The sequence below is a fragment of the Vitis vinifera genome, chromosome 14 (assembly GCF_030704535.1).
Source record: "Vitis vinifera cultivar Pinot Noir 40024 chromosome 14, ASM3070453v1".
Classification (NCBI taxonomy): Eukaryota; Viridiplantae; Streptophyta; class Magnoliopsida; order Vitales; family Vitaceae; genus Vitis; species Vitis vinifera.
In genome coordinates this window covers 23965294-23990799 of record NC_081818.1, presented here as the reverse complement: position 1 = coordinate 23990799, position 25506 = coordinate 23965294, and the positions used below count along the sequence as shown (strand labels likewise).

Sequence of the window (25506 nt, the reverse complement as noted above, 5' to 3'; positions counted from 1 at the left end):
GGGGGAGTTGGGAATACAGGCCTGCTGTAGTGAGGTACAAAATGAAGTGGAGGGTATTGTAGTAAAGGGAGAGGATGGGTAATGGAAAAGGGTTTTAGACTGAGCAGGCTTTCCAGTACACAAATCCACTATGGTATTTCCTCTTCCACACTTCTGACAGACTCCACATGCCCATGTAGAGAGGTCCTGACTTGAGACCCACCCCACATTATTTTGTCCACATGGAAGTGGAAGAAAATAACCAGAACAGGTCTGACCCACACACTCACTCACACCAGATCTGACCCACACATCCCACATCTCTCTCTCTCTCTCTCTCTCTCTCTCTCTCTCTCTCTCTCTCTATTATAAAATCGTATTAAACAAATAATATAAGAAAAGTTGCCACCTCATACCTCATACACTCCCCCAAAATGATTTACACCTTGCCCTTCATATAATACACCCTACATCCTCTATCATCTTTAGCCTCTAGCGGCCTGCCCTTGAGAGAGCCAGAGGACAAACCATAAACTTCTATCTTTTGTTCAGCGAGGAAACCTCCCCCCCACCCCCCCAAAAAAAAGAAAAAGAAAAACATCTCTTCTTGGGCATGCAGAATTTCCCTCCAGTTTGGGTTGATAATTTGCTTTGAAGCATGGAGGGTGGGCACTGTTGGTGACTGTTGAGAGTATTGGGTCCCCCAATTCCATTTCTTTACCTTTTTGTTCCTTTTGGTTTTCACAGAAGATATTGTCTGCCTCGTTCTCTGAATCCCAAGAGATGGCTCACCTTATTGTTTCTTCAATGCTCATGGAAGGAGAAATCATTTGGGGTTCTCTCTAAATCCCTTCTCTCATTCTCTCATTCTCTTTGTTATTCAGACATACAGTTTTGTGAAGGAGATTTATATTAGCTGTCTGTCAGTCACAGTTGCATTGAGAATTAAAAGTTTCTGAAGAAGAGGCCTGACTGCAGGTGCTTCTGGCCTGTTATGAGCCGGAAAAGTAATGCCTTACTTGGTTAGTCTTCTTGTTGCAATTACTGATAAATGATAACTGCATTATAGTACCTTCTGATCCTGAATCCTGATCACTCTTCTGGGTCACCTACAATTCTCTATACTTGCTCTTCAAACCTCTGGAAGATGGAGAAAGATAAAGAAAACTGAGAGGACTTAGATTCCTTGTTTTCTTGTGGTATTGAAGACGAGAGAAGCTGGTGGATATGTCTGCAAAGCTTCTACATACCTTGTCAGACGAAAACCCAGATCTGCAGAAGCAGATTGGGTGCATGAATGGAATCTTTCAGCTCTTTGACCGCCACCATTTCCTCGGCGGCCGACGCATCAATGGCCATACCCACAAGAGGCTTCCTCCAGGTATTCCTCCCTCATGCCCATGCTTCCATTTATGTTTCCGCAATTTCTCCGGTAATGCATATCCTTTAATTATTTTTTAGAACTGAATTTTCCCTGATCAAAGCTGCTGAGATGCTCCAAATATTTCACTTTCTCAAAAAGTCACTCTGTTTCCATGATGGGTCTCTTCTCTGCATGTCCTCTGATGGAAGCAGTGGACTGTGTTTCAATATTTATATATAGATATTCACTCTAAATTCCTTTTCAGTAGCAGTTTAGGCTAGTAAGGCAATAAACATTCTCCACGTATATTTTACGAATTTTTCATGCGGCATGGTATGATAGTTTCTCCAATAATCTGCAATTTAAAGGCTCAGAACCATCGGTTGTTGTCTTTTTTTCTTTTGTTTCTCTCCTTTTCCTTTTCATGGTACCTGGTCCTTTCTTGTCAATCATTTCTGTTTAGCTTTTGTTTGCAAGCCTGGGGATGTAACCCATGAATGTTAGTGATTCCGATCCAATTCTTGATATTTTAAGTTCTTGTGTAGGGCAAGGAATGGAGCCAAACAATGCACCACATAAAGCTAAAGTGAGAATCCATTACTACAAATTATTTCAAGTATGTTCGTTAAAATTCCATTATTTTTAACTATATGTGTCTTAGTTGCAGGATAAAAATCCTAAGAAATTTGTGAAAGAGAAGCAGAGAATCTCGACTGAATCGTCCAGGACATCCTTTTCGTCTTCCTCCTGTTCGTCTACCTTCTCGTCTGTTGATTGTAATAGAACAGCTCAAACAGAATCCTTTTCCCACAGCCAAACCGGTTTCCCCAACACCCCTTCGCGAGACTTGCCCATGACCCAGCCAGATGCTTCTCCTCGGTTGGGCAGGCAATCGCTTGATCTCCGAGACATTGTAAAGGACTCAATCTACAGAGAGGCCTGTGGGTTATCAGTTAAAACTGCATGGAAGAAGGAGGCAGTGAGCCATGCTGTCAAGCACATTGATTCTCCCAGGCCTATGCGGCTGTCCAAGGAGCCAATTAAAGTTCCTGTTCTTGATGAATCACTTAGAACTTTTGGCAAGCTTCGTGGACCACCCAGGAACTCCAATGAAAGAAAGGATGGTTCCCTGGTTTTGACACCAAGGGATGCTCCCCGGTTCTCTTACGATGGAAGGGAATCACGAGACACATTCAAATCCGCTATAAAGCTCAAAGACCTCCCGAGGCTATCACTGGACAGTAGAGAGAGTTCCATGAGGGGTTCTGCCTCTGAACTAAAATCAAATTATCTGTTGAGGGATTTGCAGAAGGGAAATGGTAACTCCAGCAAAATGCTGAGCCCACAGCAAGAACCAGGAAGCAATAAAAGGCCATCTGGCGTTGTAGCGAAGTTGATGGGGCTAGATGCTTTCCCAGATTCTTCTATGTCAATCAATGATGGCCAGATGGAAGCCTGCCCAGATGGAGACACTAACCCCTTCTCAAGATCATCAAAAGCAGCTGGAGAAAGCAAGCAGCATCGAATTTCTGGGTCCCCAAGGAATTCCCACAAGGACCCGGTTTCACCTCGGTTGAGAAATGCTGGTTCAGTTATGAAGCCCACCTCAACTTCAAGGTTTCCCATAGAACCAGCTCCATGGAAGCAACTGGATGGAAGTCAAGGCCCTCAAAAACCAACCTTCAAGCATCGAGAAGCTGCCACAAAGACCCTGAATTCCACCCCTTCAATCTATGGTGAAATTGAGAAAAGATTGACTGAACTCGAGTTCAAAAAATCTGGTAAGGATCTCAGAGCTCTTAAACGAATACTTGAAGCAATGCAGAAGACTAAAGAGACGATAGAGGCCAAAAAAGATCATAATTCAAATTCTGTGTCTCAAACAAGCAACAGTTTGGGTTGCAGCAGTCCTGTTCGGAGTTCAAAAGTAGCAAATTCTCGCAACTTACAAAGTAACAGTCCAATGTCTGCCACAATCAGAGGGACTAGCTCTCCAACTAGCTTTAAATCTCCAATTGTGATCATGAAACCAGCCAAACTTATTGAGAAATCCCATAACCTGGCTTCCTCCGCAATCCCCATTGATGGTTTATCAGGTCTTCCAAGACTCCAAACTGGTGACTTAGTAGGTAGCAGAAAGGATTCAGTTGACAAGCAAACAGCTAAAGATCTGACCCCAAGAAACAAGCATCTTAAAGAGCCTTCAAGCCAACCCTCTCGTTTACTGGATAAGAGCTCCGCTGACAGAAGTTCAAGATTGACAAAGACTTCAAAAGTTCATCAAAAAATTAATGAAGAAAACACAAGCAGCTCAGGAAGGAACTCTGGAGCTGTGAGCCCTAGACTGCAACAGAAGAAGCTCGAGTTGGACAAGCAATCTCGTTCTACAACTCCATCACCGGAGTCCAGCAGGGTCAGGAGGCAATCCAGTAGGCAACTGACAGAACCAAGCTCTCCTGCTAGAAAACTCAGACAAAGAGCTCCCAATTTGCTGCAAAGTGATGACCAATTGAGTGAAATCAGTGGTGACTCTAGAAATTTGAGTTACCAAGGTGATGCAGATTCTATACAATCAGAAAGCAACATTAGCTTGGTCTCACAGATTGATATAGAAGTCACAAGCATTGATAGATCTGGTGGGATAAATAGCATCTCCTTCCAGCATGGTGGCCAGAAGCATAAAGTAGGTTTTCTTTAACTTATTCATCCATATAAAATTATTCTGATTAGCTGGTTAACAGGTTTCATCTCTTCTCAATTTCTCATACAGAATGGAGATGGTACAATGACAAAATTCGCAACAGCTACACAAGAACAACCAAGTCCTGTCTCTGTTCTGGATGCTGCATTCTACAAAGATGACTTGCCATCTCCAGTGAAGAAGATATCAAACGCTTTCAAAGGTTAGGCCATTCTATAGACAAATTTTCCACCTTACACACAATTCACTGAAAACTAGACATAAAAATGAGCTAGGCAAAGACGTAGCAACACACACATCATAGAATAGTAGCTTCAAGTGAGCTATTGCAAGTAATTCATCATACATTGTCATTCCATTTGTTTCTAACTGAAGATTTGCTGGTCAAGGCTTATCAATGGAGTTGATATTCCACAACCAGACCATATCAACTGAGCAGGGAGTAGCTGATATTTTAACCACATCGTTTCAGAACCACTAGGATATAAAACAATGAAAAATAGAAATGGACATATTTCCATAGTAAAAACATGGTACCTAGAGAATTATAAATTACAAGCAATGTTCTAATTTTATTTATATTTTCTTGCAACAGATGATGAAACTCTGAATTATGATGAGATGGAGTGGGCTACAGTGGGCCTAAACCATTTATATGACAGCTCAAGACCAAGCCTAAGCTCTGACATCAATCACAAGAAGTTGGAAAACATAGAAAACTTGGTTCAGAGGATTAGGGAACTAAACTCCACTCACAATGAATTCAGTGTGGATCTCATTGCATCTCTCTGCGACAAGACAAATCCAGATCACAGATACATTTCTGAGATACTGTTAGCATCAGGTCTCCTCAGAGATTGCTCTGGCTTGATGATCACTAAGCTCCACCAATCCAGCCATCCCATCAACCCCAAACTATTTCTTGTCCTGGAACAAAACAGGGATGTTGCCAACATTTTAAATGATAAGTACAGCAGCCAAAACACTGCCCAGTCAAAACTCCAAAGAAAACTCATATTTGATGTAGTCAATGAAATCCTATTTCAGAAATTAGCTTTCACAGGTTCTTCCGAGCCTTGTTTCTTACCAAATAAGATAGTTAGGAGAAGCCAGAATGGACAGGAGCTCCTGAGGGAATTATGTTCAGAGATAGATCAGCTCCAAGGTAACAACTCAGACTGCAGCTTAGAGAACGAAGTCTCATGGGAAGATATCATGCATCGCTCAGCCAACCGGGCAGACTTTCATGGCGAGGTTTCAGGGATAGCATTAGATGTTGAGCGCTTAATCTTTAAAGACTTGATTGGCGAGGTTCTGAATGGCGAGGCAGCTCTATCACGAGCCCGGCCTAGAGGGCATCATTACAGGCAACTGTTTCCTAAGTAATTTGCAGTCTTTCCCTTCTTAATTTCTCTATGTATTTCTTTTCCTTTCTTTTTCTTATTTTTATTTTTTGTGTAAAAGCATAACCACTCATGACAACTGCAGCTCTTTACTAGCCTGCAAAAAAAGCCTAATGTAGATGTCTATAAGATACATGTTCACTACAGTCAATATACATAAGAGTGCTTTTAGCCCTTTTAGCTTCGTGCTCCAATGATTTAACTACCAAATCATTATTTTAGCATGCCAAGCATGACTGATACACAAAACTGCCATTTCAATGTGCTACAAAAGGATTTAAGTTAAAGAAAGTCCCCTTTCAACCCAAAAAGGAGTATATTTCGTTCCAAATGGGCCCTACTTATTTCACACGGTATCCAGCTGTCGGATGACATAGAAATGCATACTATTCCAATTTTTCCTCAAAAGCACAAACTAATTGAACATTATAAACACAAACCTAAATCCCATATTATCAAGAACAGTTATGAATAACTTTTTTTTTTTCAAAAAATAAGAATAAAAAAGGTGTTAACCTGTGAGGGGTTTAAGAATATGGAATGAAAAAACAGCATGTAAACTCCTAATGTCACCAAACATATGTCTAGAATTTCATCAAAGCTGATTCTGGAACCTTGTGTGTTTGAGTGCATGGTGATAATTCTCAACTTCTCCTTCGATCAAATGAAACCTGATAGTGTCTATATTATCAATTAGGAGTTATCCTTCAGATGTAGGACAAACCTAGGATGGTTGCCTACAATCAAATAGATGGACAAGGGTTTTTATTTTTTAGGGTTTAAGGAGAAGAATAAGGAATAAAGTTTATGACAGTAAAATAAAATAAAATAAAATATAAAGAAAGAAGATAAGGAGAAGAAGGGATAGAACCTTAGAGTTGCATTTTAGGAGTCTCACCTAAAAGAAAATCAATGAAGTCTCACCATTGAAAATTGTGAAATATGCAAGAAAATATAATATTATTAATCATTAATCAATAGTTTGGTTTGCATCAAATAATCTTATTTATAGGCTTCTCTACTAGATCCAAATTCTCCTACAATTCTAATAATTTATTATGACTAATTCTAATTCTCTTATAACCTAATCAGCTACTCCCGATTTGTCTCCAATAAATACTAATCTCAATTTAATTCCAACTAATACTGATGCTCATCCTCATCACCTTCTTTTTCTGATTAACATGTCCATAGTGGGGATTCCTTCTTGAGCATCTGATTACAAAGAAAGCCACCCTCTACGGCATCAGATTATGCAAGATCTCCTTGGAAATCCCCACATAAAAGCCCAACAATGAGACTTTATAGAGAATCCCCACTGTACTGTGCATCAAATTTCATATCCCCCTCCCTTACTGCCTCTCAATAACCTCCAAGAGGCACTCAATATCCACCAACTCCCAATCCTTAAAATCCTGTGATGAATCTGGAACTAAAGTCATTCTCCCTTCTAATCAACTCCAGGTCACCTGCCTCCCCAGCCTCCTCATCCTCCAGAAAACCAAACAGATCCCAAAACTGAAGTTTCTCACCATAAGCATGCACACTTCACAAAATCCTTCCAGGCTGCTTCTATACTTTACAAATAAATCCCAAGTTACAAGAAAATTTCCAGAATTAACCTGAACAATTCAACATTTGAAGCATACTCATTTTCCTTTACATACAGTTCATTTTAATCTTTTGACTTCATTACAAGGTCTTCAATTATTTCTAATACCTTCCCAACTCCAAAGCATTCAAATGCTTAATAAATACATCTCTTTTTCCCCTCAAAATAAAAAACTGCCTGCCCTATACAAAAACTAATATAAAAATAAAGAAGGTTAAAATACCCTTTGCACAAGAGCAGTAGAAACCAGAGGCCTAAATTGCAATTCCTTACCCCAATATCTCAGCGAGGCTGCTTTTGGAAGCCGTTTCATAGAATAACTTCAAATGGTCTTCAGGTTGAGCAGACAAGAATTTAAGAACCCAAGCAAAATAGCAATCACTTCAAATCCAATAAGGCCAGGAAGCCAGCATGAACATGTTCATAACTGAAGATCACAACTGTTTGGAATGACCTAAAAATCTCCAAATCCCATATTTTGCAAAACAAATAAATGAATAGATGATTAATTAAATAATAAAAACGAAAAATAAAAACATGATTCAAAAATTTCCAATATTATGTTTTGTAAAAGAAAAAAAAAATCCAGTTACGATCAGTATAACAAGGATGAAGCCAAAAATTAAAAATAAAATAGAATAAAATAACCACCAAAATTATAATACAAAATACCCAAGCAAGGAACATCTAGGACCTTCCTTTGAGTAATCCAAAAACCGACCGGAATGAAAAGAGATTTATTCAAGGAAGAAAAAAACAAAAGAAAAATAAAGCAAAGTGTAAAACTACTGCATCTCCCACCTGGAGGATAAGACTTTATTTATTTTTGTTTTTTTTGGGGGGAACCAAGGAAGATGATGGTAATACTTAACAGAATCATAATCATTGTAGTTATGGTAGTAGCAATGGTGGTGGTCATAGTAAAAAGGCATCAACAAAACAACCTCAAGTAATCGCAGAGGAATTTTGGAAATTTGAAATATTGGAATCCACTCAATGCATCAAAATCTCTCTCTCACCAGAGATTATAAAGAGAGTACCGCAAATAACAAGCTTAGGGAATGAACCACCTTTAATAAGATCAGGAAGAAAGGCATAACAATTCCAGGAAATAAAAATGGAAATTCTGAAATCCACTGAATATGCAGGGCTCATTTATTGCTCATCCATTCATGTCTCTCCCATATTCCTAGCTATCTCCTACCATTATTCAAGATTCCTGCTGCAGTCGTGGGAAAAATTGAGAAGTTGCAAATGGATTTTCTTTGGTTAGGGGCTATAGAGACTAAGAGAGACCATCTTACTATGTGGGATTTAGTGTGTAAGCCTAAAGTGAAAGGGGGATCGGGGTTTGGGAAGATTCCTCTAAGCAATCATGCTTTATTAGGGAAATGACTGTGGAGGTTTCTTAGGGAGAGTTCAGCTTTGTGGCATCAGGTTATTCTAAGCATACATGGGACACATACAAATAGATGAGATGCCAACACTATAGTCAAGTAGTCACATTGTTGCTCATGAAAGGCTATTGCACAGGTTTTTCAAGATTTTACTAGGTATGCTCAGTTTGTGGTGGAAGAATAGGCGAGAATCTATTTTTGGGAAAGACTTGTAGTGGGGGGATCAATCTTTGGGTTCTCAATTTCCAAGATTTTTTAGAATAGTCACAGGTAAAAAGCTTCCTATTTCATCAATTCTTGGGTCAACTTATCCTTTCTCTTGAAATTTTAACTTCCATAGTAACATTTCTAATTTTGAAATAAAAGATCTAGAAAGACTTATGTCCTCTCTTGCTCATTTGCACTTATCCCCGTCCGTTCCAAATGCGAGATCTTAGTCTTTATCTTCTTCAAGTTTATTTTCAGTAAAGTCTTCTTTTTAGTCTTGTCCCACCATTCTGATTTAATTCCTTTTTTTCACTATTAATTTTGTTTGGAAATCTCAAGTCCCTTTTAAGGTTAAGTCCTTTGCTTGGTTAGTGGCACATAAAAAGGTAAACACTAATGACATACTACAGTTGAGAAGACCTTACAAAGCCCTCAATCCTAATATCTATAAGTTACGTATGGAGCATGGAGAATTGGTAAATCATCTCTTTTTACATTGTCCTCTAACGTTGGGGCTATGGTACAGATTATTTAGATTGATCAAGATGGATTGAGCTCTCCTAAGGAGTATTTGTGATATGGTGACTATTTCATATAAAGGATTGAGAAGCTCCAGGAGAGGCATAGTATTGTGGCAAATTGCTTGTATCGCTTTAATTTAGGTTTTGTGATGGGAAAGAACTGTTATGATTTTTTAGGACAAGGCAAAGACTTTAGAGGTTCTTTGGGATACCGTTCATTTCCTTACTTCTTTTTAAGCCTCTTTCACTATAAATTTTAAGGGTCTTCCCCTTAATGTGGTTCAACTTGATTGGTTAGCAATGTGTAGTTCTAAGGGTGTGGGTTAGTGAGGAGTTACCTTACGGTTTATGGTTTGTGGTATTCCTTTTGTTTAGCTTTTGTTAGTAGGAGGATTCCTCATCCTTCTATTGTACTTCTTAATTCCTAATTCAATATATCACATTGTTGTTTCTCATAAAAATAAATAAATTATTTTTTATTTCCTCTTTACTTTTTCCACTTTAAAACCTTATGTTAGAGTTGACAATAAGCACAACTTGCAACTTCATATTTAATTGTCAAGCTGAAACTGTCTATTGCACAAGAAAGAGGTTCCTGGCCAATGGCCATATTTTTTTTTTTGATAAGCAAAAACACATATATTAGCAAAAGGCAAAACGCCGCAAAGTATACAGGGAGTATACGAGGCGACAGGGGCCTCACAAGCTTACCAAAAAAGCAACAAAAAACCAACCAACCCTTAGCTGGAGGCTATCCACTCCAGGAAACCTATAAGGGAGCGAGACTCCGCACCACTATACAACTTTGCCCACCCCCACAAATTACAAACAAAAGAATTCTTAACTCTTTGTATAGCTAACTCCCCCCCTGAATGCTAGTCTATTCCTCTCCTTCCATACCGTCCAAAAAATAAATAACGGTATGGATCTCCAAATTTTCTCCCTCTTTTTTCCCACAAAAGAGCCCTTCCAGCTGACAATCACCTCCTTTACAGTTTCTGGGAAGACCCATTGGGCTCCAACTAAGCCAAGAACGATCCCCCATAACACTCTAGCCACTGTACAATGTAAAAGGAGATGGTTGACGTTTTCCTCATCCATGCCACATAAATAGCAGCAATTAGGAAGCTGCCACCCTCTCTTTTGTAGCCTATCAAGCGTGAGAATCCTCCCCCAAGTAGCTTCCCACGCAAAGAACGCAAGCTTTGAAGGAACGTTCTCCACCCAAATGCCCTTTTTAGGAAAAAGCAGGGTACTACGGCTGATCAGCAGCTCATACGCTTCCTTAACTTCAAACTTCCCATTCCCCCCCCCCCCCCTTCCAAAGAGCCAAGTCCTCCTCCAAGGTGATTCTTTGACTCCTTAGGATTTGTAGCAATTCAACCACCATATTCAGCTCCCAATCATTGAAGCCCCTCGAAAACCTTAAGTTCCAACTTCCTAGGTCAGAATTGTGGTCCCATAACTCTCCCACAGTGGCACTCCTTTGGGCAGCCACAATGAAGAGTTGAGGGAATCTACGAGCCAACTCCACCTCCCCACACCAAGGGTCCTTCCAAAACCTGATTTTGGTGCCTTTTCCGACCTGATTTTGGTGCCAATGGCCATATTCATGTAACATTTCTCCCAAACCATAAGCACAAGCTGACATTAATTCTCATACAGAAATTGAAACATGTTAATAAATCAGGGCCTATGAAACAAATCTGAAGAGAGCATCTTCCAGTTTCAGTTGACTAGAAGGCAGAAAAAATAAGGTTCTTGTAGACATTTTTCCAGCTAGAACTCTTTTATGGGATCATGTATATATTACACAAGGTGATGCCTCACAGTCTAAACCAACAGAATCACAATATGACTCTGCACAACCACCAAAAGTGAACAGGAAAAGGAAAAAAGGGGGAAAAAAGAACCAAACACCAGCAGAATAAAAACCTGAGCAATATCCACATAGATTAATATTCTAATCTAATTTTCTGCAACTGCATAGAGAATTTATCACATATAAAAGAATTTATATGGAACTATGGAAGATAATGGCCCTTAGAAGGGAACCAACAAGTTACTTCAAATTGGTATGCCAGAGGAAACAATTTAACATGTTTTTTTCCCCTTGTCTTTTTTTAAAGAAGCAATTATGTATAGCCAAGAGGTGATCTCTTTTTCAGTCTCCCAATCATTGCTGGTGATCCAAGCAAGAGATGAAATACTCTCTCAAAAGAAGATATCTTCAAATTTCACTATTTTCAACTCATAATTCACCAAATTTATAATCCATTTATAACAAAAATGTAGGAAAAAGATGATAGTTTATCTATTGTAAACATATCTTTTATCATGATAATCAAACTTGAGAACAATGGGAAACATAAATATTTTTTTTTTCGATAAATAAACACATATATTAGCAAAAGGCAAAACGCCGCAAAGCATACAGGGAGTATACGGGGTGACGAAGGCCTCTCAACAAAAGACAAAAGAAACAAAAAACCCACCGACCCTTAACTGGAGGCTAACCACTCCAAGAAGCCTATAAGGGAGTGAGGTTCCGCACCGCTATACAATTTAGCCCACCCCCACACATTACAAACAAAAGAATTCTTAACTTTCTGAATAGCTAACTCCTCCCCCCCTTGAAAGCTAATCTATTCCTCTCCTTCCAAACCGTCCAAAAAATAAATAACGGAATGGATCTCCATATTTTCTCCCTCTTTTTACCCACAAACAAACCCTTCCAGCTAAGAACCACCTCCTTTACAAATTCTGGAAAGACCCACTGGGCACCAAACAAACTCAGAACAATCCTCCACAACACTCTAGCCACTGTACAATGAATAAGAAGATGATTTACATTTTCCTCATCACTACCACATAAAAAACAACAATTAGGAAGCTGCCATCCTCTCTTTTGAAGCCTATCAAGGGTAAGAACCCTCCCCCAAGTAGCTTCCCACGCAAAGAACGCTAGCTTAGAAGGAACGTTCTCCACCCAAATGCCCTTTTTAGGAAACGTGGGTACACTAGGGCTGATCGGCAAACCATACACTTCCTTAACGCCAAACTTCCCCTTTTTTCCTCCCTTCCACAATGCCGAGTCTTCCTCCAATGTAATTTTTTGACTCCTTAAGATTTGGAGTAATTCACCTACCATGTTCAGCTCCTAATCATTGAAGCCTCTAATGAACCTTAGATTCCACCCTCCTTGACCAGAATTCTGGTCCCACATATCCCCCACTGTGGCGTTCCTTTGGGCAGCTGCAGTGAAGAGTTGAGGGAACCTCCGAGACAGCTCCACATCCCCACACCAAGGGTCCTCCCAAAACCTAATTCCGGTGCCTTTTCCCACCTTAAAAGTCATATTATCCCAGCACCAATCAGCTTCTTTCAAGATCTCCTTCCAAACCCCAACACCAAACGCCCCATTTGCCTTTTTAGTCCTCCACCCAAATTCCTCTTGCCCATATTTTGCCACAAGAACTCGTTTCCACATCTCGTCCTTGGCCCAAGCAAATCTCCACACCCATTTTCCAAGCAAAGCTTTGTTCAAGGGGGCTAACTTCCTCAAACCAAGCCCCCCCTCCTCTTTACCCACACACACCCTCTCCCAATTGACTAGGTGGGCTTTTCTTTCCGTACTTCCCCCTCCCCACAAGAAATCTCTTTGCAACTTTTCTAGCCTTCTTACCACTGTCCTAGGCATACGGAAAAGGGACAACTGATAAAGCGGCATGCTAGCCAAAGTGCTCTTTATGAGGGTGATTCTACCGCCCTTGGAGATGCATTGCCGTTTCCAAAGGGCCAATTTCCACTTCATCCTTTCCTCCACCCCATCCCACACACAAGAGGCTTTATTAGGCACACCCAAGGGCAGCCCCAGGTAAGTTGATGGCAGCTGCCCTACCTTGCAACCCAACTCCACAGCCATCTCAAGGATCCCTTCCACCTCCCCTACTGGAATAATTTCGCTTTTAGCCAGATTTATTCTCAGCCCTGAGACGGCTTCAAACCAACATAGAATCCAGCTCAAATACGTCATGTTATCTTTCCTAGCCTCACAGAAAACTATTGCGTCATCCGCAAAGAGGAGATGAGAAATGTTAACAGCCTGCCCCCTGCCTCTCCAAATTCTGCACCCGGATATGCAGCCCCCTTCCACAGCCCTTCGAATAAGGGCACTCAGCACCTCCATTCCCATGACAAACAGATAAGGGGATATCGGGTCACCTTGCTGTAGCCCCTTTGAGCTAGAAAAAAACCCAGCTGGCTCTCCATTGACCAAAACTAAGAATTTAGCAGTTGAGATGCAGCTCCATATCCAATCCCTCCACTTAGCCCCAAACCCCATTTTTTGCATAACCCTCATCAAGAACTGTCAATTAACACTGTCATACGCCTTTTCAATATCTAATTTGCAGATCAGGCTTTTCTCTCTTCTTTTTTGCCATGAGTCGATCACCTCATTTGCAATTAGAGATGCATCCAAAATCTGTCTTCCCATGACAAAAGCATTCTGATCTGAGGAGACCACTCTACCAATCACGTTTTTAATCCTATTGGCCAACACCTTGGCCAAGAGTTTATACAGCCCGCCTAGGAGACTGATAGGCCTGAAATCCCCCAGCTCCTCCGTCCCTCCTCTTTTTGGAATAAGAACCAGAAACGTGTTATTGAGGCTCTTGAGAAAGGCGTTCTGCTCATGGAATTCCTTGAACATCTCTAACACCTCCTCCTTCACAAACTCCCAGCAGAATTGCCAAAAGGCCACCGTGAAGCCATCCGGGCCTGGAGCCTTGTTCCCCCTCATGTCCATAAGGGCCGAATGGATCTCCTCCTCCATGAAGGGACGCTCCAAAGTGTCCGCTTCTTGTTGGCTGATCTGATTCAAGTTTAACCCCCCTATATATAATTGATGTAGATATTTTGCCTAAAAAAAAATTATAAAATTTGGTCCAAATCCACAAAGTTCAAGGGTAGCAGTATTAGCCATGGATGGCTGAGAGAGGAGAACACAATGGTCACAAACCTCTTCTTCTAAAGTTATAGGTCCAATAATCCTTAGCACAACTTTACACCATATGCCTGAAAGGCATGTAAGGCTGATGCCGTGAAGTTCGTGGAAACCCAAAATATGGGAAACAAAAAATATTGGTTGTACTAAAACTTGAAGTTACACCAGAACATGCTTTTCACTGTAAATTTTTTACCATTTAGTCAACAGTTCAACATCTTTGTTTTGATAAACTACACAAATTATGAGAGTTATTGGTTCAATAATTGAATGCACAACAAAGGAACATCCCTGCCAGCTACTCCCAATTGAAAACCAATGCTGAGGTTCCTAGGCCTGGAATAATATGCTTAGGACTAGAGAATTAATTTTTTGAAGGCATCTAAAGGTCAATAGAAATTGGCAAGGACCTTTCTCTGGGTGGATAAATGGGAATTGGACGAAGCAAATTTTTGAAATTGTCTCCTCCCTCCTGATGGAAAATGTGGGTTGGAAACTTATGATAAAAGATGTTTTATACTGATAAAGGAATGCAAGACAATAAACTTAAAGCTCTTCTAGGAAGTAAATTAGTCAATGTTTTGGACATATCCCTGTTCCTCTGTCATAAGATGTATTGAGTTCTAACCAGAAGAATATTTTCACAGATATATCTGCAACTTACCTTCATAAACAATTAAGATGAAGAGATGACCAGTTAAACTTGGAGCTTGAAGTGCACCCCTAAAATTAAGTAGTTTCTTTGACTTCTAGTTCATAATGGCTAAACTTCTAGGTAATGGAGGTTTCATATTAATAATATATTTGACTTGCAAGGTGAGACCCAAATTTAAATACCTTTTTATTCAATAAGCAATCATAGGTAAGTGTTGTAATTGATTTGAGAAAACCATCCACCTCCCCAACCACCCCACTTTCCCTCTTCCCTACACAAACCATCACTCCCTTCTCTTCCTTTTTCTATTTTGGAAAAAAGCAATATCCATTCTTAAAGACTATAGGTTGAGAGAAAACAGGGAAATTTTCGCATACCGAAATGGTTTTCAAACAAAGAAAAAAAAATCTCAAAATTTTCATGATCTTCTAAGCCCTTTTTGATAGGCAATAAAAAGGAATGCATTAAAAAGGCCTTGGAAAAAGGCACAAATGGTACACATGATGTATATAACAAGTGTCAAAAGGCAAAAAAGGAAAGAGAACAAAAAACAACCTTCCTCTCCTTACAATGAGCACAACCAATCAACAAAACCTATCATGAACAAAGAATGATTCTCTATATCAGCTGCTCTTCATCCCATTTGCACATATAACATCTATTTGGCATGTTCCATCCCCTCTTTTTGAGCAGGTCAGTCATCAGAATTTTTTCCCAAATGGTTTCCCAAACAAAAAACCTATCTTTGTAGGTACCCAAGGGTTCCAAACAATGCTGGCCAGAAAATGCCCCTTTTACCTCCTGCCAAGGAAGGATAGAGAGATTTAATTGAAGGATTTTAATCCTATCTTCTTAGTCCTGCAGCTTGTTTTGTCTCTTTTTGGAGGTTTCCTTCTCTTGATCAGATTGTACATTACCAAAGGATGGCTGGTCCTTCTTGATTTTTTTCCATATTAATTGAAATGAAATGGTTGTTTCTCATCAAAGCAAATAATAGTCGTAGTAATAATTTTTTTTCATAGGTAGAGATCAAATACATTAACAACGCCTAACAAAAGGGCACACTAAAGCATACACTGTGTATGCTAAGGATTCCTCCTATCAAAATTGGATAATAGGAGCTTAACAAAAGGGCACACAAAAGAAGAAGAAGAAGGATTCCTCCTATCAAAATTTAATAACAGGAACTATAAGAATCATCATTAATTATAACAAGGGAAGACAAACATCTCCTATTTGAACCAATACAAATTATCCAATTATATTTCTTTGAGCTCTAAGGCTTAGGAAGATAAATGTTCCCAGAAAATATTTAAGAAATAGAGGTATTGCAATTGAAGGAAATCCAACTTTAGTGTAGATTGTTTGCTAGAAAAGTATGATATACCATGGAAAATGAGGAATACAATTAAAGACTGCAAAAAAATTTCAGGAAAATAATTTGAGGATCAATGTTAACCATATTTATAAAAGAAGGTAATTTTTTTTTTCCTTTTTTGATAGGTAAAGAGAAAATGTGTATTGAAAAAAGAAACATCCCAAAATACATAAGGAGTATACAAAGGGCACTGACAACGCCACCAAAAAAGGAAAAGAGTAACAAAAAACAACACCCTTCAACGAGCCCCTAACCAATCCACAAAATCTACAATAAAGGAAGAGCCCAAAACCATAAACAATTTGGACCACATCCAAAGATTACAAAGAAAAGCAAGTTTAATTCCTTGATCAAACAACTCTTTATTATCGAACGCCCTATTTTTCCTTTTTTTCTAGATCGTCCAAAACCGACACAAAGAGCAAGCCACCAAAACTTTTTCCTTTTCCTACCCACAAAGGACCCATGCCAACTTGAGAGCAACTCTCTCATTGAAAAGGGCAGCACCCAAGACACACCAAACAAAGAAAACATGAAGATACCAAGTAACCCGAGTCTTGTCACAATGGATGAGAATGTGATCAGCCAACTCTTCCTCTTTATGACAGAAAATATTTGTTTGCCACTGATCACCCTCTCCTCTTTAAATGATCCAATGTTAAGACTTTATCCCAAGTAGCCTCCCATGCAAAAAAGCTTACCTTAGGCGGCACCCAAGAATTCCAAATGACTGCAATTAGGAAATTCGAAGGACCTCCTGGCTCTAAAACTTTGTACAGAGCTTTTTAATAGAAAATTTTCACTCTTCTCCCCTGCCCACACCAATCTATCCTCTTCATCACTACTCACCCTCCACCTTTGCAATCTCAGGAGAAACTTTTGACCAAATCCACCTCCCAATCATTAAGCCTCCTAAAGAAGCAAGGAGCCCAACAACCCCTATCAAAAGAAGGGCTCCAGACATCCGCCACCCAAGCCTCTTTGGAATTAGTTAAAGCAAATAAAGAAGGGAAAGAAGACCTTAGCGGTTCGTCTCCACACCACTTGTCTAACCAAAATTTCACCCTCCTTTCATTACCCACAGAGAAAGCCACTCTACTTCCCAAAATGTCTCATTCCTTCCTTATGGCTTTCCAAAGGCCAACCCTATACCCACCTCTCACTTTGCAGTATTTCCACCCACCATCCTCTTCCTTGTATTTCCGCCGATGATTTTTTGCTAAAAAGCCCCCCTATCCACCACATAACACCATCCACCGTATAATGAAGTGATTATATGACAAATACAATATATTAGATGAAAAGAGTAATTGTTTGAGTTAAATATTTTCTTAAGAGTTCTTTTGAGAATAATCTTTGATGACATGATCAAGATATATTATTTTATATGATATCCCTTTTTGCCAATCATCGTAAATTTTTTTTTTTTTTTTTTGAGTTATTCTAGATAATACCATGCCTATTCTACTTTTATTTCACTAAAAAGATTTAAAAGCAATAACCAATGTTTGCACAAGTTCAACCCTAACAAGTTGTGTTTAGACTTGTGGGCAAAGGTCACCCAGGTTTTTTTTTTTGGTAGAGGCCACACTCACCCCCAGCCAAAAGAGATCATTCCTTGATCCTTTAAAGGCCTTGTTGCTTTTAATGGGTTGATATACCCTCTCTCCTTCCCAATGGACCTTACTCCCTCTATTAAATCCCTTTGGATTCTAGGAAAACATTTTTTGTCCACAATGGGACCATTGAAAGATGGAGGCAAACTTCTCGCTCAAAGGCTAAGATTGCTTGGAACCATAGTTTTAAAAGGTGCAATGCACACTTAAGGCATAAGGCGTGTATCTAAGCAAAGTGAAACATGACCTAGGATGAATATCAAATTTATAAAATATGATTCAAAATTTAATCCAATCAATAAAAGTTGTAAGATTTCAAAATTTTAAAATAAGCATTCAACAAAAAAGTAATGAGATTATATAAATTTCAATATAAAATTAGAAATTTCATGAACAAAGGAATACTTTTTATTTCAATACTCCTTTACTTATAAAAAAATGAACAAAAGAATTTAAAACAGAGAAGTAAAGTAGAAGAAGTGCACCTATCCAACAAGCCCCATGCCTTGGCAAGCTAGGCGCTATAACTAGGGAGTAGTTGCACATTAAGCCTAGGTGTGCTTTAAGCACACCTTTTAAAACTATACTTGGGATTGGCCTTCAAGTGACTATCAAGGGATGAAACATTAGAGAGGAAAAGTCAATGCCCTGAGCCTTTGGAAGATTGAAAGCAGATGGACCAACCTCTAAATACAACAAAGGTTGGCATAGCTCATAGCTTAGGCCCTTTCCTACTTTGGATCCATGCTTTCTTCTCCTCAAAAATTAGTTTTAGCTTGGTTCATGATTTGATTTTAGCCCATTGAATCACTTGGGCTCCCCTTGTCAAAATGGGTTTGTTGTTGAGACAATGGGCCTAGAGTCTACTACACAATTTGGGCTCCCCTTTTCAAAATGGGCTTCTTGTTGAGACAATTGCCCTAAAGTCTACTACACGATTTAGGCTCCCACTAGATTGGGCCTTCTCCATTAAAGGAGAACTAGACTTGCTTTCTCTTAAAACATTTTCCTTAGTTAAATGGGCTTTAGAACACAATGGGCTATCCCCCTTTGTTAGGCCTCTCTTCCCCTCAGAATGGGGTATCCTCCCTTTTCAGACTCTGTTTGGCCTTGTATTTGAATTTGAAATTGAAAAGAGAGAAGATGAAGCACAGTTATTTCCTATCTTCTCCCTAGTGCTAACATGTGTCCCTAATCTCTAGGAAATGTGTCCATGTTTTTCCCTTCAACTTCCGAATGAAACCCAAAGACCTCTTCTACTCCCATGCGTTCTTCAATTGTTCCAACCACCAATCAATTTCATCTCTTTCAAAGGCTAGAGAGAAAACAACACCACGACTCCTTTCAATGATAGAAATCCAATTACCCCCATGGATGGCTTCAAACTCAACCTCAAAATCTTCAATATCCAGATTTGTACACAAGGAGGCTGCAAGAAGAAATCCAAAGAAAACGGAATTTGAAATGGCAACTAACAGCCCTGTGCTCTTACAGCATACAGTCTTAAAACTCTATATACTCACAACTCTGATTCTATCATTTTTCCTCTCCCCATTAAGAGACCTTGGACCTTAGAGAAGTCTTGCATCCTTTCCTCAAAACCTCTCTCTCTTTTCCTCTAGAAGAAAGAGTTGCTCACTTGTTCTCCACCAGAAACTAACTTGGAATTCTAAACTTCCCTAGAAAGTTAAAGCTTTTACATGGTTAATGGATTAAAAAAAAGTACCAATTCTTTTCTTTAGACTGAGAATTCTACAATGCAACTAAACCTGACAGATGCATTCTTTGTAAGAAGGGCGAGGAGTAGTTGATGACATCATTCTTTATTGTCCAAGTGCATTTGAATTGTGGTAGCACATTTTCTCTTTGGCTAGGATTCAGTGGGTGGCCTCCAAAGTGTTGCCAGACATGTTGACCATCTAGTGAACTGTTAGACTGAAAGGACCCCTAGAATCATCTATGAGAAACAAAACTCTATCGAAGTATTGATAACCAGAATCCTTTTCTTGTTCTTCCTTCAGGCAAAGAATCTGCTGGTTATTCCTTTAGGATCTCTTTGGACTGGAGACCCGGCTGCTCCCCTATCAAAAGTGTGGTCCCATTGGCCAGCAGAACAAGTATTTGGCATAAGGGTGTCTTGGTAAAATGTAAGGTTGCATAAGAGCTTATAAATTGTCTTTCTATTTTTTGATAGGCAAATAAGAGTATTATTAACAGTGTATTCAAAAGAAGGTGCACCAAAGTACACAAGTAACCATTTCCATCTATCTATAAAATCTCTCTATTTTCTATCAAAGAAAACCCTCTCCAAACTCTTCATCTAGTCATGGAACAAGTCAACAAAAAGTTCCCCTTCTAAGGTCACTTTCCCACAATTATTAAAAAGGCGTGCTTTAGGTACCTAGGCTCAAGGCACAACCACTCCCCCTAGCCATAGAGCCTAGCCTGGCAAGGCATTCATGTTGTCAAAAAAAAAATGGAGGTGTTAATAAGATGGCTTGTTGATGACGTTGTTGAACTCAATCCAAAGAGTTCATATTATGAACTTTAAAAGAGATTGGACTTCCTTGTGCAGCACTCAATGGTTGGATATATTATCAGCGAAGCAACTTCTTTCTATGGAGTTCTCAAGTTTTTGTGTTATGCAGTTTCTTGTCATCTTTCAAAATAGTGAAAAAGAAGAACATTATCCAAACTTTTGTCATCAGCATGAAGAAATATATCGAGAAACATTAAAAGGGGCATAACCTACATACACAGGTATATCCAGTCAACGGATGAAGAGAAAAAAGACAAAAAGCAAAAACTAAGTAAAAAATGAAACATATACAGTAAACCAACCAAACCATCCCACCACATCCACACAGACCTGCACACATCATTCATCAATAAGTCCAGAAAAAAGAAACCCAATACCCCTCCCTATAGTATCCACTGACCAAAACATTTTAGGACAATTCCCTCAAGCATGGGAATAATGTTATTGTGGAATTCCTAGGCAAGATAATTAATGAAATGTTGGCATGGTGCATGGCAATAATAAGTGCTATAAAGTAATCTAGCTCTTCATTGTCAATGAAATGGTGTCATCATACTGCAGGTAGATTCACTTTTATTGGCATGGTTTACTGATAGAAAATCAAAGCTCACAACAGCTCATCAATATATCTATTTAGCATCTGACATTAAAGAAGAAAGAAAATTTTCAATTAGAAAGAATCATTCATTGGCAAGGTCTATTATGGCAACTGATGCACACATACCTTGAAAACTTGTTAAAGTGGGAACATTCCCCTCCCGCAGTGTGTAATACCCATATGCTGACAACAATTTGCCACACAATTTTAACTACCTTGGAACCAGCTTCTGCTGCCAGTTTTCTAGAAGTATACAAATCCTAAGGACAAAGACCTATTTTACAACTGAGCCAGTTCCTGTGGGTTTTTCATAGACTCCTTCAGAATTTTCTCTGCCCTCCTTTTCTTGTCATCCTTCTCATTATCCTTCCCAAACCAAGAGGTGATCTTCTCAACATCCTTGTTTTGGAAGCTCAAATCCAGGGCTGTGCCTGTGGACTTCTTGCCAATCTCAATCTTAAATTGCACAGCTGGTCTCTGGTTAGAAAGAACTTTTTTCCTCCCCTCTTCAGACTCACATGATCTACTCTTCATTAACTCAATAGCTGGAGCAAACGTCTCTAACACTGAAACATGATTTGCCACAGCATGATTTTCCCCAGCTTGATTTTCCACAACTGCTTCATTAGAAAGCTTAGCTGGAAGAAAAACTGGAGAAACTCCCTTCTCCCCAAAGTGTAGAGGGGCAGAAAGGAATGGGTTAGTTTCAGCTGCTCGTCTTGCCTTGGCAGCATCTCCAGGGTCAATCATGGAAGGTCCTTCCAACCCATTGCAAGCCAACTGCTGCTGCAAATTCAACAAAGACCACTCTGCCTTCTTATGTTGCCGGGCCTGTTCAATGTTACCTGCACAAGGATCTGCCCCCCTCTCATTCAGTACCGGGGAATGAACATAAGTTTGTGGATCAGGAAATGCAGGCAACCAATCGGGAATGTGATCCCCAGGAGGCTCTTCTCCAATTTGCAGAAAACTAGGTGTTTGCTTCCGGTCTCTGATGACTGGGAAATGGGGAACGGAATGAGCAAACGGGATCTCCTCAGCTTCACTAACATACTGAACAATCTCCCTAACTGTGCCCGATCCTGCAAGACAATGATCGCTATCTGAAGCACCTGAAAACCCCTGCAGCGATGCCAAATCTTCCAAACCCTGAATAATATCGAAAATGTTACACTCTGTCCTACATGCTGAATTAGCATAGGTATGTGCAGTCTTTCCTAACTCCCGAATGTACCGAACCACAACCTCAGAGAGTGTTTCAAGTGCAGACTGCTGAAAACCCTGAAACCCTGCACTCTCACATATTTGAGCTACTGCAATCTTGGCAATTGCTTGGGGAAAATCTCGATCACTTGACTTTCTCTTCGTGGCCCGATCAGACTCTCTTCCACTCTCCCCACCCCCATCGCTCATATTCAACACCTCATATCACTTATCCATCAGCACCACTGTTTCGCAAGAATTCCCCAAGATGCGCATTCTTAATGTACAATTCCCAATAGCAAAAGCCTTGTTCTCTGTTCGTTCCAAAGAAAATGAAGGAAAAAAAAATAAATTAAAATTTTGAAACTCAAAAATTTCATCATCCAAAACCTGAGCAAAGCTCAAACTTTTCAGTACAATCATTCGACTTCTTTTTTCACTCTTCGAAAAAAAAAATACAAAACGGAAATCAAACCCAAAACCAGTAATCTCTAATCTACTCTCTCTCCCTCAGTAATCTCAGCCACCAAACCCTAGGGTTCAGGCATTCTAATGCGAATCAAACAAAACGAAGAAATGAAATTTTTTCAGGAAGCCGATGGGATGCTTACCACTGAGTTGTAGAGACTAGAGAAATTGTACCAGTTGGTGGGGGCATTGAAAAGTGGAGCTGAGAGAGAAGTGACGGAGTTGGATGAGATTTGAATTGAAGTTCGAAAATTGGAGAGAATAAACCCTAACCAGAAAGTGGAAAGATTGGAGCTGAGCTGAGCTGGTAGAAAAAGGATATGGATCTGATTAGACTTAAAACCCTAGTTAAACCCCGGAATTGGATCCAGGGAGAGAAAGAAAAAGGCCAGAGAGAGATTTGGGGTCTGAATTCGAGAGAAGGGTTGTGTGCCAAATTATAGAGGCCAAGCCCAGCGGTAACAGCCTTCTATTTTTATATGATAACATATGAGCTGTAATAGTCACAGAGGGTTCTATACAAATATCCGTCAAACACACGCCCCATCATTGACACCTGTCCTTGTGTTGCCCACAACTATATAAATAAATAAAATAAATTCATTTTTAATTTTTATTTAAATACTTATGGTAACGCAAATAATATCAAGTTTTTTTTTTATAAAACTTAATACTTATCACTTAATAACTTAAGTTAATTTAAGTTAAATTATATTTAAGTTATTCACTTAAAATTTATTACTTAATTTGCACTTTCAAATTTTAAAGTTATTTGAAAAAATTAATGTAAAATTTATTCTAAATCGTTAAATCGACACATTTATCCTTATAAAGTTGAGTAATAATAGATACGTGATGTAACAAAAGAGATTATAAAGGTAATTATGATAAAAGGGTAAAAATAATATGTGATTTTAATAATAAGTTAATTATTTTTATTTATTAAAGGTTATTTTTTACTTTAAGTTATATCATTAAGTTATTTTCTCAAATATATTTAATTTACTTAATAACTTAAATTTAAATTATTAATTCACTTTAAGTTATTAAATTGGTTTATTAAACACTCGTTTAGTTACTTACCAATTTAGATAATTTAAATAGTGGGTAGTTTATAATAATAATATTAAACAAAAAACTAAAGCTTCAATTTTAATAAATTTCATTTTTTATTTTTAAGAGTAGAAATTTATTAAAAATTATTTTCAAAAATTTTAAAATTTATGGCAATAATTTTTTTTTACTACTTAAGCTTGGTATTTTATATAAAAATATTTTTTTATTTTTTATTTTTAAAGACAAAAAATAGAAATTGTGTCATAAGAACACTAATCCAATCATAAAATTATTTCATCACTACTTATTTAAATTTTCAAAACATTTTCTCTTTAAATATGGGACTAATAAATCTAAACCCAAGAATTTGCATTGATGGAATACAAAATTTTAATATCAAGATTTAAGTGATATTTGTTATTTTCTTTAAAAAAAAAAATAAATGGCTCATAATTTAATTTAAATCTAAAATTTAATAGTCATTTTGTTTTTTAATTAATGTTATAATGTGTTTAAGTTTGACACTAATAAGATTGATTATTGTTAAGTATTAAATTTTGGTTTTACGCTAAAAAGACATTTGAAAATTAATAATAATGGTATGACTTAAAGTCAAAAATAAATATGATTAACTTATTTTTAAGTTCATATTTTCATTTTACCTTTTTATTCTTATTTTCTTTAATTACCTTCATGATCTCTTTTAGTACTCGATGACCTTCATTGTTATTCAACCTCCTTAACCCTAGTTATAATTTAGGATGATAAATATGCCAATTTGATGATTTAAAATAAATTTTAAATTAATTTTATCAAATAATCTTAATACTTAAAGTAATAATTAAGTAATAAGTTTTAAGTTAATAATTTAAGTATTAAGTTTAAACTAACAATTTCAAACTCTATTATATATATATATATAAATTAATTAGAGTTTTTGATTTAATAAATGTTTAAATAAGTGTGAGTTATGTTTTGAAATCTTAAATGGGGATATTTCCTTGAAATTGATAGTAGTTTATTTATTTGGATAGCTAGGTTTTGTAAGAAATTAAATTTAAAAAATTATAATAAATTCATTTATGGTTTTATTTGTTATTTTTGTTTTTTAAATAAGGATTCATAGAAATTTAGAGGCTTTAATTTTAATTTTTTTTAGGAGTAAATAGGTTATGAGACAGAAAAAAAAATGGAAGTATGTGATTAAATTTTGATTTTGGAATTTTGTGGATTTACTTTGGATCTATTTCTTATTTTAATTAAATAATTTTTGTGATTTGATTTATTTTTTAAGTGAAAAGTTATTTTGGGCAATACTTGAGGTTGGGTATTATAAAAGTTAAATGTTGAAAATAAAAAATAAAAAACTAGAGAAAATTGATTTTTTTTTTTTTTTTTTTTTGATGTAAAATTTAAACCATTTTCAATTTTTGTGTCGAAATTTCTATTGGAGAGTTATCTGAACGGAATTCAAAAGTTCCTCTATTATAAACTACTTTAGAGGATGTTTTGGGAATCATCCAGTTTTAAAGATGATCTTCTATGTCTGTTCTAGAAACTATTTGTTTGTTTTTAGAAGGTGGTCTTGAGGTTGAAAAAAAGCGAAATAAATTAGCTATGGTGAGAGAAGTTAAGAATATCCAAATTTTAAAAATACAACTCTTTATAGGATTAGACAAAAAGATTTGAAAGATTGAAATCTATGAAACTATATAAAAAGATATTAAATCACTTGAAAGATTTGAAAGTTTTAAACTATTATTTTTATATTTTATTTACATATTCAATAATTACTTTTTCCT

At 37.7% G+C, this 25506-nt stretch overlaps 2 protein-coding genes across 10 annotated transcripts; one reads left to right on the top strand and one right to left on the bottom strand.

Annotated features, from left to right (window-relative positions):
* Window positions 1-437: 437 nt before the first annotated feature.
* LOC100266999 (protein LONGIFOLIA 1) lies at window positions 438-5626 on the top strand. Of its 2 annotated transcripts, none has more exons than XM_010662309.3 (5): window positions 438-1360; window positions 1888-1928; window positions 2010-4025; window positions 4113-4245; window positions 4639-5626. In XM_010662309.3, the coding sequence occupies exons 1-5, from the start codon at window positions 1207-1209 to the stop codon at window positions 5427-5429; spliced, it is 3135 nt and encodes a 1044-aa protein (XP_010660611.1). In that variant the 5' UTR covers window positions 438-1206; the 3' UTR covers window positions 5430-5626. The 2 variants fall into 2 exon arrangements, with proteins under 2 accessions (XP_010660611.1, XP_010660609.1); XM_010662307.3 differs by having other exon boundaries at window positions 2004-4025.
* LOC100246447 (transcription initiation factor TFIID subunit 8) lies at window positions 1919-23113 on the bottom strand. 8 transcript variants are annotated; one of them, XR_009467719.1, is made up of 5 exons: window positions 22792-23113; window positions 21104-22494; window positions 5131-7520; window positions 4800-4970; window positions 1919-3833 (listed from the first exon to the last, which is right to left on the bottom strand). XR_009467719.1 is itself a non-coding variant. In XM_059742899.1 (2 exons), the coding sequence occupies exon 2, from the start codon at window positions 22388-22390 to the stop codon at window positions 21257-21259; it is 1134 nt and encodes a 377-aa protein (XP_059598882.1). In that variant the 5' UTR covers window positions 22391-22494; window positions 22792-23113; the 3' UTR covers window positions 21026-21256. The 8 variants fall into 8 exon arrangements, 1 of the variants encoding a protein (XP_059598882.1); XR_009467714.1 differs by having other exon boundaries at window positions 4800-7520; XR_009467717.1 differs by lacking the exon at window positions 4800-4970 and having other exon boundaries at window positions 7332-7520.
* Window positions 23114-25506: the final 2393 nt, after the last annotated feature.

Excerpts from the sequence above, each read along its gene's own strand:
- LOC100266999 (XM_010662307.3), top strand. The coding sequence starts at position 1,207 with ATGTCTGCAAAGCTTCTACATACCTTGTCAGACGAAAACCCAGATCTG. Across the intron at positions 1,361-1,887 it reads CCACAAGAGGCTTCCTCCAG|GGCAAGGAATGGAGCCAAAC; the intron begins GTATTCCTCCCT and ends GTTCTTGTGTAG. Across the intron at positions 4,246-4,638 it reads GATATCAAACGCTTTCAAAG|ATGATGAAACTCTGAATTAT; the intron begins GTTAGGCCATTC and ends TTCTTGCAACAG.
- LOC100246447 (XM_059742899.1), bottom strand. The coding sequence starts at position 22,390 with ATGAGCGATGGGGGTGGGGAGAGTGGAAGAGAGTCTGATCGGGCCACG.